The sequence below is a fragment of the Amphiprion ocellaris genome, chromosome 4, assembly GCF_022539595.1.
Source record: "Amphiprion ocellaris isolate individual 3 ecotype Okinawa chromosome 4, ASM2253959v1, whole genome shotgun sequence".
Lineage (NCBI taxonomy): Eukaryota > Metazoa > Chordata > Actinopteri > Pomacentridae > Amphiprion > Amphiprion ocellaris.
Window position 1 is genome coordinate 5,901,119 of NC_072769.1, and position 16,970 is coordinate 5,918,088.

General features: G+C 39.5%; 2 protein-coding genes across 4 annotated transcripts in view; one reads left to right on the top strand and one right to left on the bottom strand.

Annotated features, from left to right (window-relative positions):
• LOC129348729 (uncharacterized) overlaps nucleotides 1-16,970 on the top strand; it is a 48,660-nt gene that overhangs the window by 25,394 nt on the left and 6,296 nt on the right. The window contains exon 3 of one of the 3 annotated variants that reach the window (XM_055009782.1): nucleotides 9,477-10,780. The exons of 1 other annotated variant lie outside the window; for it this stretch is intronic. The gene's annotated coding sequence lies outside the window, so the exon portion shown is untranslated. Of the gene's footprint in view, nucleotides 1-2,451; nucleotides 2,791-9,476; nucleotides 10,781-16,970 lie in introns of those variants that run through there. One more of the 3 variants, XM_055009781.1, reaches the window with a different exon arrangement.
• LOC111582479 (histone H2B-like) lies at nucleotides 6,235-6,765 on the bottom strand. Its single transcript, XM_023291157.3, has one exon. The coding sequence runs from the start codon at nucleotides 6,735-6,737 to the stop codon at nucleotides 6,363-6,365; it is 375 nt and encodes a 124-aa protein (XP_023146925.2). The 5' UTR covers nucleotides 6,738-6,765; the 3' UTR covers nucleotides 6,235-6,362.

Genomic DNA, 16,970 nt, shown 5'->3' on the forward strand with positions numbered 1-16,970 from the left:
TGTTGGGCCGTGCTCCTGCTGACACTGTTCCTAAAAACAGTGTATTGTCCCCATCCTCCAGGACTGCTCCAACTCTGCCTGATCTGCACACCGCTGCAAAATGTCCCTTTTTTCGACATTTTCTGCACTCTGCGTCTCGTGCAACACAGTTGTTTTTGGAGTGTGCAGGTGACTTGCCACAGCGCCCACAGTACTTTTGTCCATTTTGATTTTCACTGTGACTCTTTGTTTCAAACGATTTTCGTGCTTGGTTGTCTTTGAAAGTCTTTTTCTTAAACTTTAACAAATCCACGTTTGCCTCTTTCCTGTCCTTCACGTTTGTCTCTCTCACAACTGGCTGCTGTTTCTTTATCTCTTCATGCTGTCTTATCTGTAGCACTGCCTTTTCCAGTGTTAATCCGCTATCCATCTGCAGTTTTTCTGATAGGCCTTGGTACTGTGTGCCCACCACCAACCTATCTCTTACCATCTCGTCCTGCAGTGGTCCATACTGGCAGTTTTCTGCTAACTTATAGACTGCAGCAATGAAGGATTCAGCTGATTCCCCTGGTTCTTGGCATCGTTTGTTAAAACGTGCTCTCTCATATATGACATTGTGTTTGCCAATAAAGTGCTTATCGAGGGCTACTTTTACACTCTTGTATTTTCTAAGCTCCTCTTCGCTCAACCCTAGCGTGCTCAAAATATCATCGGCTTTATCGCCCATTGTGTACACTAAAGAGTTTACTTGGTAGCTTTCGTCTTTGCCGTCCAGTCCTGCTGCCACACGAAACCTTTCAAAACGGCGAATCCAGTTGGGCCATGACGAATAGTCGCTGAAATCAAAATTTTCAGGTGGACTAATTGAAAACAGGGGATCCGTCATCTTTGCGCCGTCCTCTGGACCTCTTTGTCCGCGCCCGTAGTCGATCACCGCGAAGTTAGCTTCACTCATGAGCTAGCGGTAAAACTGCCGCTTCCCGCCGACGTCGTCGTCCGGTCTCCGCCTGAGACGGGCTTCTTGGCTTCTGACACCATGTACTGTTATGTGTGACCTCACACAATAGGACCAGTGAGTCGAGAGGCAGTGGTAACTGTTAAAGCTAAACTTTTATTAACACCGATCACGCAATCCATTACTTACTCTAGATTCCGTCCTCCTAATGTGTCCCACCGGATCTGTCACCTCACACATTAGTTCCTATCAACCTGCTCTCAGTACACACTGCTCCATGTGGCGAATGATATGTGTCTCTCAATAATCTACCTGACTACAACAGCGCAACAACATTAGTTCCATAAGAAAGGTTCCATTTTCAGAATATGTTCAACTTTGTATGTTTTCATCTTTTTAAACCTATTTATAAGCAAAAAAAAAAAAGATTAACTAAATCATTCCTATTTTTAATCCAAAAAGTAATTAAATGAACTTAAATTGAATACTTGATTGTGATGACAGCTACACATGGGATACAGCAACAACTGCAGTGTAATATTTTATGGGTATGATGTGTTACAAGTAAAAAATGATATTGTTATTCCAAATGATATTAAACTGAAAACCAGAGTTAAAACACATTTACAAAATACATATTGATAAACATTTTAGTAATGACTGATGTTTTGATGGTTATGGTGTGTGTCTGTGGAGGACACACACACACGCACACACAGCTGGAAGGTCACAAACTACAACTTGTAATTTTGGTGTGAAGATTCATGCTTTGTAGAAAATTATATGTAGTATTCTCCAAACATAATGGTGTAAACTTAAATTACTAACTTTTAAAGAGGTCTATCAGAAACAACAATACATAAAATAATAGGGCAAAATCTGAACACGTCTGGGCTTGTTCTCTATAAAACACCACCTAATGATGACCTAATGCACATGTCCACTGTAGGGAGTGATCTAGTGGTGAAATATGATAACCTGACATCATGATCTAACCAACAGTTAGAAAAGTATATTGGTGTCCAAAGTGTCTCTCCTATCATACGTCCTACCGGCGTAGAAAAATGACCAACTCTCACAGCATAAAAGATGATGCATAGTTCAGTGTCTTTGGTTGTTGTTGGGGTGTTAATCACTGCTAAGAACTGCTCCTGGATTATTATCAACAATAAATCCTGCTGCCTCTGAATGCTGACTTCTCTTGGTGATTTTTTAAAGATCATTAACATTTGAACATGGTCAAGTCTTAGATTCTGGCCCATAATTTGTGACTTAGATAACAACAGGTTGCTATAGCAGCAAAGGTAGCAATGGATATCATTAGTGAGAGAAATACAGCTTTATACTTCCCAAAGATTTGGTGGAGCCAGTCTCCAAAGGGGTCTATGAACTCAGTCCTCTGCCATCTGATCTGACAGGGACCTGAGGCCTTCCCGTTCTAATATTTAATGTCCCTGCAGTTGGACTGAAAGAACCTTGGAGATCTTTTCCTCACTCTTAGTGTCTTTTCCTTCCAGCCTTGGTCTGGATCATTGGGAACATCTAGTCCGATGGACTGAGAGCTACAGAGAACATGAACATCCAGCTGTGGTTGTCTGAAGAGTCTTCTCTCCTTCATCACTGTGAGGAAGAGCAGCACTGATGTCCTCCTCATCCTCCCATTAATAACAATAATGCTGCAGATTCAGCTTCTCTCTTCATAATACAACTTGTCTTGTGACTGTTCAGTTTTTACATTTCAGTCAGCAACATGTTGTTTATTTCATCTATTTATTTCATGTTTACACATCTTTACAGTTCAGAATTGTGAAATAATGCAGTTTTTAAATGTGCAATAAAGGAAATAATGAAGCTCCTGCCCTGAATGTGTTGATGTTTTAATGCTGCATATCTGCAATAAATAACATGGACTTTTTATATTGTATTTCTGCTCCAACAGCAGACATGAAAGTGATAAATACAATTTGTGAATACTAAGAACAGAGAATAACAAACTGCTAAGAGTTGGTCTGTCCTTCTGTAACTGAAAGTTAAACAGGAAGTGGTTCACTGAGGATGTTGTCCATTCAGTCTCCTTCTTCACAACCACATGAGGTTTTCCTTCTGTTGGCTTCACTCAGAAGATCCTCACAGTGAAAATGAGACACCTGAGATGAAGACAGACGTCACAGTATCAGCATCAACAGCAGAGGTTCATTTTAAAGTGACCCTGGACAGATTTCCTCTGTCATATATAGTTTTCCAAGCACTGAAAGACAGAAAGGTCTGCAGTCACTTTAGCTTTAGAGGAGAGGATTTCATTATCCAGCTTATCTGTGGTGTAATTTAAATGGAATAACTGTAGTGTTCATCATTACTTTGGATATATTCTGGGAAGTTATTTTTCTAATCTGCACTAAGATGTACTACAACATGTGAATCAATCATTAAACAACGTTAAGGACTAGAGAGCAGATTTACTGTTTTCTCCAGTTTAACGTCAGAGATTCAGCAGATATTCAGGACTACTGACAACACAGAACCTTAACCTCACCGTTTTAATCACATTTAGGTTTTCTAAACGTTACATTAATGTGAACCAGCGTCTCCACTGACAGTTTTATTAACTAAATGTACCACATTACAGTAACACAACACACTTCAGCTGTTTAAATGACACACAACACAAACATTGTTAGCTTAATGCTACGTTAGCTTTAATCAGGTTACAACTGAGCAGCTAGCTCGGTTAGCATCGCTAATCACATTAAAGCTAATATTTACTGGATGCTAACTCTCTTCTCTGGTCAACCCACAGGAATAAACTCCATCGACATCTGGCGTGTATGGTACACATTATATCTGACACATAAAAGTGCATTAAAACCGGCACCAATAAGAAAATAAACATTAACTTACTGAACTATCAGAGTTCTTTCAATGTCTGCTGGTAGAATCAGCCGAAGCGCCACGGTGCCATCACTTCACTTTAGCCATGCTAGGAGTTGGCATCAGGCAGGAATCCTGTGATCAGGTAGGACTACTCACCTGGACAGAAAGCCCCGCCCAGAGCCATTTGATTGACAGCAAAGGCCAAACGAAAAAGGCAATGACTAAAGGAAAAGACAATTACAAAATGGAAAAATAAAAGGAAAAAAGAGAAAAGGGAAATGCAAAGACAAAATTTACCTTTTTATTTATTTGTATGTTTGTTTATTTATTTATTTATTTATTTATTCCTCCCTCTTTATATTTACACATTTATTTTCTTATTTTTTTAACAGATTTATTTATTTCTCTTTATATTTACACATTTATTTCCTTATTTATTCATTCATTCATTTATTTATTTATCTTTATATTTACACATTTATTTCCTTATGTATTTATTTATTTATATTTTATTGTGGCACTCCTGTGACTCCATAGTTCCGAGCTTTCATGTCAGAGTCTCCAAAACGCCAGAAATAGTCGCTAGATTTGTCGCTTGTCGCTTTTGCCAAAAAATGTCACCAGGAGGCTTTGGAAAGTCATCAGATTAAGCAAGAAAGTCGCCAACACTGTAAAAAAGAGAACTACAGTCCATTCAGCAGAGTTGGTATTCTGATTTGTTTGAACATGAAAATTAAATTAGCTATATTTGACATGAAAATACACATCAGACCAATCGTCTGTACCTCATTATGTCTAAATTTGTAATTGTGAATAAGCTGAAAATGTAATTTGTTGTTGGTACAACAAAGTTGGAAAAAACCACAGGGTTTCCCAGAATACGCAAGAGGGGCAAGTCCTCATGCTTTCTTTCCCTTGGCCTACAGCTTCCTGTAGCTCAACAGGTTGAGCAGATGACTCATAAACAGGGGGTATAATGTAGTGGTAATGAGTTCTAATACAGCTCATGGCGTTTTTGCTGCAGATCCTTCCCCCACTTTCATGTCTCTCAAGAAAACCAGAAAAAGGCCACAATAAATTAAAAAAAAAGCCCCAAATGACTGTGGGGTTGATTAGCTTTTGGTAGTTCTGTGAATCAAACTATTCAGCTTAATAAGTTTAAATTGGCCAAATGAAGAATTAATAGTCATGACTATACACAGAACAACTTAAATATTACTGGTACAACAATGAAATATGACTTAGGACAATGAACTAGCAAATTGTTGAGACAATTCAAAAATTTTACTGGAAAAGGTTGCCTTGAAATTTTAAGTTTTTTCCACTATTGTTTTTTTACAGTGAAGTTGGCAACACTGTGAGCAGCAAACAGGGAGCTTATATGGAGAGCAGCGGAGCAACGGCAGCTCTGATTGGTCCAGAGCAGCGTTGCGCGTGGGATGTCAGACCGTGTATTGGATGAAATGAATGTGACATTTAAAATAAACTCCCCCTCCTGAGCAGCTGCCCTGTTTAGTAAATTCTGATATAAACTCCTCTCGTCTTTTATTTTATACTTCATAGTTTAAATGTTTTGTTGTACTAGTTAAAACATTTACATTCATTTTCTTGTAGAAATTTTAACACACTTTGGAAAGTTTCTTGTCTCACAGAAAACAAGATAAAGACAGAAAATGAGAGAAAGAAAGAAGGAAGTCTAAACACACTATTAATACAATTTTATATTTTTATTATTCTGCTGTGAGAAAATGATGAGAAATGTCATCAAATATGATTTAAAGTTTGTCAAACCAACATTTAAACACCTAAATAATAACTTGTCAGAAAATAAGTGAATCCAGTTGCAGGATATTTACAACCACTTGGTAGTGGAATAAAGGAATTTTTATATCTTAATATTCTGAATTTTCCAGCAACAATCAGTTCACTGTTAAATCAAATGTCAAAAACAAAATGACCACAGATGCTAACTTGTTTTTACATAGTTTTAAATCAAAATGAGTCCTACATTTGAGCTGCAAATTAATTTCTGTTAATGATCCATAAAAATACAACAATGCGAGCAATCAGCTATGAAGAAAAATATAAATTTAGACATAATTCATGTCTTCCTGCCTCTTCTCATGTTAAAATAGAATTTATCTCTGAAGATCTAAAGATGTTACTCTTTATATGGCCAAGACACTGTGGATTCTCAATAAAAATTTTCATAAAAATGACAAAAATAAATAAATTACTCATAATCAGTTATTAAATATATAATTAGAAATTAAATATTGAGAAAATAGTATTGGAAATAACACTGATATTGTTTAGATTTGAGTTTCCAATGTTCACAGTCATAAAAGGAGTTTCACAGCGTGGTTTGTAGTTAAATACCAAGACATCTTTGTGCTTATATTGGTTTGTTCTTGTGTGAAATGCTTTCAGTTAACAGAATAAGGAATTATTTTCAGTTTGATCCTCCAGATCACAACTGAAAGTGGATGAGCAGCTCTACAGATCTAGTGTGTGGCTCTTAGAAGAGCTGTTGTGTGTTATTGGATGATGAAGGTGTTTACTTGGAGCTGGTGTACTTGGTGACGGCCTTGGTGCCCTCGGACACGGCGTGCTTGGCCAGCTCACCGGGCAGCAGCAGCCTGACGGCGGTCTGGATCTCCCTGGAGATGATGGTGGAGCGTTTGTTGTAGTAAGCCAGGCGGGAGGCCTCGCCGGCGATCCACTCGAAGATGTCGCTGACGAACGAGTTCATGATGCCCATGGCCTTGGACGAGATGCCGGTGTCGGGATGGACCTGCTTCAGCACCTTGTACACGTAGATGGCGTAGCTCTCCTTCCTGCTCTTCTTCCTCTTCCTGCCGCCCTTCCCGGTGCTCTTGGTCACCGCTTTCTTGGAGCCCTTCTTCGGGGCGGACTTGGCTGGTTCTGGCATCTTCCTCCGTCTCTGTAGTAACGACTAAGCTGAGAGCAGAGAGAGACTCTTCTTATACAGGCCGCATGGAAATACGACTGCGCAGCCCCCCGTCTGTCATTGGCTGAGCTGTTGGCTTCTGGTTTCCATGGAGATGACACACAAAGCTGGAGACCGACAGTTTCAACGTAGTACTTTAGATTTTCGGAGTGTAGACTGGATATAAACACATTGTACTGAATATAGTTGTTTTAACATGAATAAATATAAATACATCCCTTACATATAGACGGACAGTTGTGTTTCTGAGCGTCCCACAGAGCAGATGAATGTCCACTCAGAGTTCAGAAGGTCCATAAACAGAGAACTGGTCCTCAGCAGCATCAGCAGTCTGAACTCTGGGCTTCATTCAAGTCACAGCATGTTTGTAGAGGAACTAGAACCAGAGCTCAATATGACAGGGTGTTCTGCTATCAGCAAACGTTTTATGGTTAACATCACAATAAAGTACTTTTTGGTGTCCTCATCAGAATTACAAAGTTATCATTAACATGTTATAAAATAATGAACAGTCTGGTGTTATTACAAATGTCCATATATTGACACACATATCAGTATAAGAACAAGTTTCTTACAATTTATGAAAACATCATTCAAGTCACAGGATGTTTGTAGAGGAACTAGAACCAGAGCTCAACGTGATGACATGTTTTGTTATCAATAAACATTTTACCAACTGAACTAGTGATATGTCAGTAGGCTCTTAGAGCTCTAACTGAACTACTGGAGGCAGCTCCTGCATGGGAGCTTCGTTTCTTTTCTTTTTTCTACACACAGACAGACAGACAGAGAGGCAACACAGTAAAATTTGGATGCATTTCAATTCCATGGATAATACAAAGGCAGAGTGTAGACTATGAAAGGTTAAAATCTCATATCGAGGCTCTACAAATAACCTGCACAGGTACATTACAACTGTAAGTGAAGCTGCTACTAATTAAAGAGCCAGTCAGTCTACAGCTTATCTAGTAACCATGACAACCACCTGGACCCACAACCAGAGTCTATGAGACATTTTGTGCAAAAGGTTGTGATTGATGAAGGGGGATTCTTTAAGCTCCTCTATGTTGTTTCACTGTAAATAGTTAAAAGTTTATGAATATTATACAATCAAAGATTAGACCCTTTTATCAAATTGAGATGGATATTTGTCTTCATACTTTAAAATTAATTTCTTGCTGCCCACTGTTCCATCTTGAGTGTAATAAGCCATACAAATATTAGACACTTGATATAATGTATGTTTTGTACATTAGGAATTCCTTGTACACATAATTTTACACAATTGTTGGTAATAAATAAATTTAAGCAACAGAAAATCTCAGGAGCCATTTGGGAGCTGAAATAGTCGTCTCATTTTAGTGAGCTGAGCCATAAGAACTGGTTCTATTAAAGATCTGGAATTCCCATCACTATAAACTCTTGTACTGATGTAAACTCTAACTTTAGCACTTGAATTATCTTCAGGTTCATCAATAAATTAAATGCATTGCAGAGGACCCAAGTTGTCAACTGGTCTGTCTCTTTTGTGGAGAACAACATGTAAACAAAACTGTATGTTAATGAATAGCACCAAAATGACCCCCGCCCTCCAAAAGGAAAAAGAAAAAGGACACCAAAGCATGAGAGTTAACCAGCACTTCTTCCCATGACTAGTTACTGGTGTTCTTACACAAACAATCTCATTTAAGTGCATTTTTTGAGTTAGTTTTGACAGTGTTGTTGGAACTGAACTGAACACAATATTTCACTTGTGGCTACTACAGAGAACACTGACTGCTCTAAAACAGCACAATATTGTGTTACAGTCATGTAGAGAGGATATTCTTGGGAGTCTAACAGAAAACACAGAGCAAGTGTTCACAAATTCATGAGCCAAGCTTTTCATAAAATGTCACAATGCACAAAATCACAAAAAATAACTTAGTAGATGGGATTTCTCCAGTACACTACAATGATGGAAGAGCATTGGCTTTTTATTTAGTTCACTGCAGCACTGACGCACAATGACCACAACTATCCATGGACTGAAACAACTACAAGCACTGATGACAGAATATCCTTGCAAACCTGTTGAAGATACGATATACTTTCATCCATTGCATCCATTTTTCTGTTCTCTCATCTTCTTCGGTGAGTCATTTGTTTTTCTATTTGGTTTAAAAATGGAATGAATTGGTCTAGTTTGGATAAACAAAACCTGTTCATGCAAAGTTACACCCTCAAATGATTTAAATGACATCTAGAACAACAGAAAACAAACTCAGCTTCAGCTACAGAGTCATGACCAAGAATCAACTTCTTCATTTTTCTTTACATTGCTGTTGAGAGAAATATTTTTTAAAAAATTCTTTTTTTTATCTTGAACACATTCAACAAATGTGGTGTTCACTTTGAAACCTCGTCTCTCAACCTTTAAACCGACCATGAATTTGTTTTGCTTGTATAAACAAGACAAGCCCATGCAAAGTCGTGTCCTCAAGTGATTTAAATGATGCTTACTGAAGAAACAGCCACAGAAAACATTCTCTGCTTCAGTTACAGAGCAGTGACCATGGAAAGAATCATCCTCTTTGTTTTTCTTTACACGGCTATTGAGGGAGATATAGGAAAACATGTTTATATCTCAAAGAATTTAAACTGGCCTAAAGCTCAGGCTTACTGTCGACAACATCACACTGACCTTTCTTTCTTTAACAGCCAGAGTGAGATAGACGAGCTCCAAAAGGCTACAGGTGGAAAGATTCATGATGGATGGATCGGCCTTCAGCGAGATCCCAACAACAAGACTGCTTGGAAGTGGTCAGGAGGAGGACACATTACATACCAGAACTGGAAGGATGGAGAACCCAGTAATGGGGCCAATGAGAACCGAGGATTCATGAATTCTGATGGGGAATGGCATGATCGTCCTGACAAACGTTCCTACCATTTTTACTGCATGGATGTGACTGTGGTGGAGGAGAAGATGTCCTGGGAGGACGCTCTGAGCCACTGCAGAGAGAAACAAACTCACCTCCCCAGTCTGCTCTCTGAGACCGACCAGCTCCTGGCCCAGACTGAGATCGAGAACAAGAACATCAGTGAGCGGCTGTGGATGGGCCTGCGTTTCCTGGGTGACGGCTGGATGTGGGTGAACGGTGACCCTCTGGAATATGAGGCCTGGTCCAGACAAGGAGATCAGGACCACCAGTGTCCAGTCAGGAAACGCTGTGGAACTTTAACCAAAGACGGACTGTGGGAGAACTGGGACTGTCAAGATAAATTCAACTTCATCTGCATCTGAAACATTCTGTAGAGATGCTGCCATATTTGTACTGTAGAGGTGAATCTAAACTGTCGTCTTCTATTTCTGTTTCTGTTGTGACGTTAAATTCATGACTTGTTTTATGGCTCTTATCCAGGTTGTTTTCTCCTGACTAGATCCTTGCTTGTGCTGTTTCTACTCTCAGATGTATGTTTCTTTGGATAAAAGCGTTTGCTAAATGGAACTGTAGAATTATGTGGTGGTAAGTACCTGTCAGGTGGAGGGTTTTGTGTGCTTCATGACCTTGTTTAGTGACTGAAATTAGAATACACGGTTCAGGACATTTGAAACGATCAGTGATTTTCATAGTATCCCGTGGTGACGTTGTTGTAGAATAAAGTTAACATGCTATCTTGTTCAAAGTTAGGGTTAGGAATCAAAATAATGACGTGTTCCATCCTGTTTTATCACTTTCTGTAATTGATTTATTTTAAAAAAAAACTGTTTGCTGCTCAAACATAAATGTCACAACTGATGCACTTTGTTTAGAATTTAGTGGTTTGTACCTGTCAGGTGGAGGGTTTTGTATGTTTAATGTTCTGTGACTGAAATTAGAATACATTGTCATGACATTTGAAAAGATCAGTGATTTTCAAAGTATCCTGAGGTGACGTTGTTGTAGAATAAAGTTAACATGTTATCTTGTTCACAGTTTGACCGTTTCAGGATGTTATGATCAATAAATAAGTAAAATATTCTCCTTCTGCACCTGTTATTCATAATGAAAAGCTGAGCATCCCCTTAAACCCAACAATAATGTCATTTAACTTTGTCATTTACCTTCCTGATGAGCTGATTATAATCAATCCTGATCTGACATCAAGTCTCTTTTCACACTCATCTTATAAATCCAGAATCTGATATCAAAACTTTGTGAGTCTGAACATATTCTCATTGGCTGACAACATAGAGACACTTAAAGAATCCCTCTTCATCAATCACAGCCTTTTGCACAAAATGTGGTTGTCATGGTTACTGGATAAGCTGTAGACAAATTGGCTCTTTCATTAGTAGCAGCTTCACCTACAGTTGTAACGTACCTGTGCAGGTTATTTGTAGAGCCTCGATATGAGATTTTAACCTTTCATACTCTACACTCTGCCTTTGTATTATCCATGGAATTGAAATGCATCCAGATTTTACTGTGTTGCCTCTCTGTCTGTCTGTGTGTAGAAAAAAGAAAAGAAACGAAGCTCCCATGCAGGAGCTTCCTCCAGTAGTTCAGTTAGAGCTCTAAGAGCCTACTGACATATCACTAGTTCAGTTGGTAAAACATTTATTGATAACAAAACATGTCATCGCGTTGAGCTCTGGTTCTAGTTCCTCTACACACTTTCTGACTTGAATGATATTTTCGTACATGTTCATATATTGTATGTATATATACACATATATAAATATTCAATACAATGCGTTTATATCCAGTGTAGAGTCAGAAATCTAAAGTACTAAGTTGAAACTGTCTGAGGCATAGATATGAATCAGTAGATAGGACACGCCCCTTTGAGCTGCATGCCACCGCGAGGCTAAGCTAGTGGGGGCAAAGTTTCAGTGCATTCCATTGATATAACGGCGTGAAAACGGAAACAAGTATGCCGTCTCAGTGTGCTGCAGTTGCACACTACGTCGTATGATTGAGACTGTTACGGGTTCAGTAGGAGCTCAGGCACAGGAAACAAGCGGACATGCTGAAGCGATTTAACAGAGTTTATTCACAAACGGATTTTACTACAAGCCAAAACAAGAATCGAAACTGGTCTATACTATACTCGAGATGAGCACTCTAGCACTACTAGTGGTGAAGCGGACCAATAAAAACATAAGATGCTAACTCACTGTGGGTAATACCCAGGCAAGAAAGGTTTCCACGAAGCTTCACTAAAACTACAAAGCTCGAAATCCTAACATAACAACAGGCTCGAATGCACTCGTCTAGAGACTCTAACTAGCAGTAACAAAAGGCACAAAAATGCCACTCAGAATAACTTCGATAAACTTATCACAGACTGAAACTAGGTAGATGCTCGGACCAGGCTCACGCTGGAGAACCTCAGGTGAACAGAAGCCAGGGAGAACTTGAGACAGCAGGTACATATGAAGTGGACGCCAAGTAACAGCTGTGATGAATCAACCCCGAGTGAGGAAGACGGCGAAGAATCCAGGTGAGACCAGGCAGGAGCAGGTAGATCCAAAACTATGACGAAGGAAGACAAACAATGTCACTACAGGTACGTGAAATAGAGAACTTGAAACTACTGAGTGCGAATAAACCAGTACAGGCTGTATCACTATCTGGCACTGAGAGGTGAGTAGCGTCTGCTTAAATGCTGAGAGAGTGAGGTCTGATTGGTAGTGTTCCACCTGCTCCTGAACCGGCTGATGAGGGTGATGTGAGACACCTGGTGCAGCAATTACTTCCAGGAACACCTAAAAAGGAAAAGGAGGAGGAGAAAGAGGGAGAGAGAGTACTATCTAGCTCTGGCAGCTGCCAGCCTGACAGAGACAAGGAAACTTGGAATGACTTTTCATAGGTAAGAGTAGTTTTTGGCTCTTTCTTCATTATTAAATCTTGTTGAGAGCTTCCGGTCTATGAGAGCTAACTAGTTAGCCACTAGCAAAACACTTGCGAAACGCGAGCTAGCAGCTTGACAACCAAATAGCAGACGATTAATAGTAGTAGTAATACTAAAAGTACAAGCAGGGAGTCATAGAAGTAGTATCAGCATTTGTAATAGTATTACAAGTTGTAGTAGCAGTGCCAGTATCAGCAGCAGTAGTTAGTGTACTACTAGTAGTAGTCGCTTTGCTATTACTGCTACCAATACTACCAATAGCAGTAATAAAGCCTAATTCATATAAATCCAGATTACCACCTATGTTCTTCCTCCAAACCGATTTTATGATTGGGATTATAGGCAGTTCTTTAGGACTGCTCTCAAATAATTGAAATGTTACTAAACAAGATTATACTCTTCAAATTAAATAACTTTGGTCTCCAGTATATTGGCTAATTCGGTTCTTTGTACCGTATTTTCCGCACCATAAGGCGCACCAGATTGTAAGGCGCAATCTCAATTACGGGGTCTATTTCTGTATTTAAGCCATACATAAGGCGCACCGTATTATTCGGCGCATGCTAAAACAAGGTAACGGAAGCAAAACAGTGAGTTCGGTTGAACTTTATTCTACTACTTATTTAAAAATATACACATTATTTTTTGATCAATCTTTTGTCACAAATCCATTGAAGTCCTCATCTTCTGTATCTGAATTGAACAGCTGGGCAATTTCGCCATCAAACATGCCAGGTTCCCTCTCGTCATTGTCAGAATCAGTTTCGTTGCCGGGTGGCTGTTCAGTAATGATGCCAACTTTTGCGAAAGCTCGGACGACAATCAAAGCAGATACCTTAGCCCCAGGCATCCACAGTCCATTTACATATGGTGGTGTAACTCATCCAGTGCTGCCTCCCAGTCTTAGTAAAGGTGTGTTTGCTGTCTCTCATCCATCGCCCCCACGACGCTCGCAACTTCACTTTGAATGCCCTGTTTACACCAATGTCCAGCGGTTGGAGTTCTTTTGTTAATCCTCCTGGAATTATGGCAAGCTCTGAATTCATTTGCTTCACTTGGTTTTTCACAGTAGCGGTGATATGGGCGTGCATGGAGTCATAGGTCAACAGAGATGGTGATGCATGGAAAAAATCATCTGGTCTCTTTACATACACCTCTCTCAGCCACTCTCTCATTTTCTCCTCGTCCATCCAGCCCTTTTGATTGGCCTTAACGATGACTCCAGCTGGAAACTTTTCTTTTGGCAGCGTCTTCCTCTTAAAAATGACCATAGGTGGTAGTTTCTGTCCATTACCGTGGCAACCAAGAACAACAGTGAAAGCTGACTTCTCATGCCCTGTGGTGCGTATGGATACCGTGCTGGTCCCCTTTTTCTCCACAGCATGGTTCACGGGGATGTCAAAAGTGAGAGGGACCTTGTCCAATTTGGTGATGTGGTTGGGCTGGATCTTTCTGTCGGTAATCTTGTTTATGCAGTAGGTGCGGAAGATGGTCAGCTTTTCTTTGTAATCTGCTGGCAGTTGCTGCACCACGGTAGTCCTTGCGTGGATGGCGAGATGGCGCCTTTTCATAAAACAAAAGCACCAAGACGGACCTCCTTGAAAGTGTTCGATCTTCATGTCTTGTGCTATCGTTATTGTCTTCAGTCGAATGGTGACTGTAGAGACGCTTCTCCCCGCTGTCTTTTGTTCAAGAATCCATTGTTCAAGTTGGTCTTCGAACTCTGGCCACCTCGCCTTGTTCCCGCGGAAACTCTGTTCTGTCTTCTTAACTTGGCGCAATTCATTCTCCTGCTTCCTCCACTTCCGAACCATAGATTCATTGATATTGAATTCTCTTGCGGCTGCTCTATTCCCATTTCCAACCGCGTAACTGATAGCCTGTAATTTGAATTGTGCCTCGTAAGCATGTCTCTTCACTGATGCCATTTTCGGGGGTCCTCAGCCAAACAAATGTTGTTTTGCAGCATACCGGTAATACAGTATACCTACCTACCGGAGGCGTGGCGGAGGTAAGCGTACGTATTGTACGTAGCTTTACGTAATGTTCTCTAATTGGTTTATCACTGCCAGCGTACGTAGTGTACATATTACGTCCCTATGTCGGCGGGAAATGGTCCGACAGTCAGTCAAGCGGAGCGCTTACTAAAATCGTACAACATTTTTACAGATTTTGGAACTCAGTGCACACATAAGGTGCGCCAGGTTAAAAGGCGCTCTGTCGATTTTTGAGAAAATTAAAGGCTTTTATGTGCGCCTTATAGTGCGGAAAATACGCTACTTCATTTATGAGCATGATTTCCTTTTAAAGAAGTTGTTGTGCACTGACGTATTTACTTCTCTGTCTACTTTTCTTACTCCATGTAGGTTTCCCAAAGACTATGGGTTGAGGAGGAAGTGGGAAGCAGCTCTGAGGAGAGAGGGGTTTGCTGCAAATGAGTGGGTGCTCTGCAGTGATCATTTTGACAGGGCTGGGCAGGTTTGTCGGCTTAGATCTGGTGTCATTCCATTAGTGTTTAACTTCCCGGCTCATCTTGGAAGAGTAGGTGCATCATTGACAAGGATGCAGCAACTCAGTTTTATTGAGTTTCATTATTTTCATGACAATTTACACTTTTACTGTTTCTTTATAGATGACCCACTGTGACCCATTGCACACTTATTATTCACACTACTTGTGTTTGTATCTAAATAAATAACAAATATCTGCTTGTATCCCTGCTTTCATGGTATTAGCATTTATATGCTCATTATGTGTCAATTGTGTGTATGTCTAAGTATTTTAAATTATTTTTGTCATGCTTAATGATTCAGTTCAATGTACCTGTTTCTCTTAAATTGCAATAAACTCTATTCTGTTCTATTCTATCTCCATGTTATATGTATATAAAAGCCTATAGCTGTAGAGACAGAGAGAGAGAGATAAATAAATATAAATTATTATTTGATTACCTTTACAATTAAACCTTTTGATCTAAAAACATATTTTCTATATATGTATATTTTTATCTCTCTTTTTTTTGTTCATATAGCTATATATCTAAGTATTTACAATGTAAATTTTACATTTACATATGTAATGGCTGAATGTAGAAAGACTTTTTCTGTTTTTTTTAAATCAAATGTTCTGTATTAATAGCACATGTTTTGATGTTGACAATAAAGTAAACCACATGAAAATCGGCTGAGCAAATTCTGATTTATTTTCAATATACATGGACTGCCTTTAATGGGAACGTTTCCCCCTCCAAGGTGGCCGCCACGTAGGCACGTAGCTTAGCCGGGTGCTACAGCGCGCTAGCATGTCTAGTCTTCTATATCTATGGTCTGAAGTCTTCAGCTTTGTACGTCGTCTCCATGGAAACCAGAACCCAACAGCTCAGCCAATGACAGACGGGGGGCTGCACAGTCGTATTTCCATGCGGCCTGTCACCAAGTCCACCAGCTTCAAGTAAACAACACAATCCAACACACAACAGCTCTTTTAAGAGACACACACTTTATCTGCAGAGCTGCTCATCCACTTTCAGCTGCATCACAACTGTGTGATCTGTAGGACCGAACTTAGAATAATTTCTTTTTCTATTAACAAAAAGCATTTTACAAAAGAAAAAGCCAAAATAAGCAGGTAGATAACTTGGTATTTGACTAAACACCACATTGTAAAACTCAGCAAAACATTAGATATTCAAATCTGAACATCAGTGTTTTTTTTCCAATATTACTTTCCTCAGTACTTAAATATATAAATAGAATTACTTCTTTTGATCTTTCTCTCATTTTCTGTCTTTGTTCATCTTGCTCTCTGTCAGACAAGAAGCTTTCCAGAGTGTGTTAAAATTTCTATAAGAAAATGAAGGAAATGAATGTTTGAACTAATACAATTTTATTATTATTTTAATTTTTATTAAGTATAAAACGAGTTTAAATCAGAATTTACCAAACATAGCGGCTGTTGTTGAGGAGGAGTTTATTTTAAACATCACATTCATTTCATCCAATACACGGTCTGACATCCCACGTGCCACACCGCTCTGGACCAATCAGAGCTGCCGTTGCTCTGCCGCTCTCCATATAAGGTCGATGTTGCTGCTCAGCCTCCACTTGTATTTTTACTGTTGAAGAGAAGACAGGAAGCAGAATGGCCAGAACCAAGCAAACCGCCAGAAATCAATATATAGTTTGTAAATATTATTTTAGAAAAGACTAAATATTATTTTGCTGATATTATGATATGGGGCTGCACAGTGACGTAGTGGTTAGCACTTTCGCCTTGCAGCAAGAAGGTCCCTGGTTCGCGTCCCGGCTTTCCTGG

Bases quoted from the DNA above. Each gene is read 5' to 3' on its own strand.
- LOC111582479 (XM_023291157.3), bottom strand. From the start codon at position 6,737: ATGCCAGAACCAGCCAAGTCCGCCCCGAAGAAGGGCTCCAAGAAAGCG.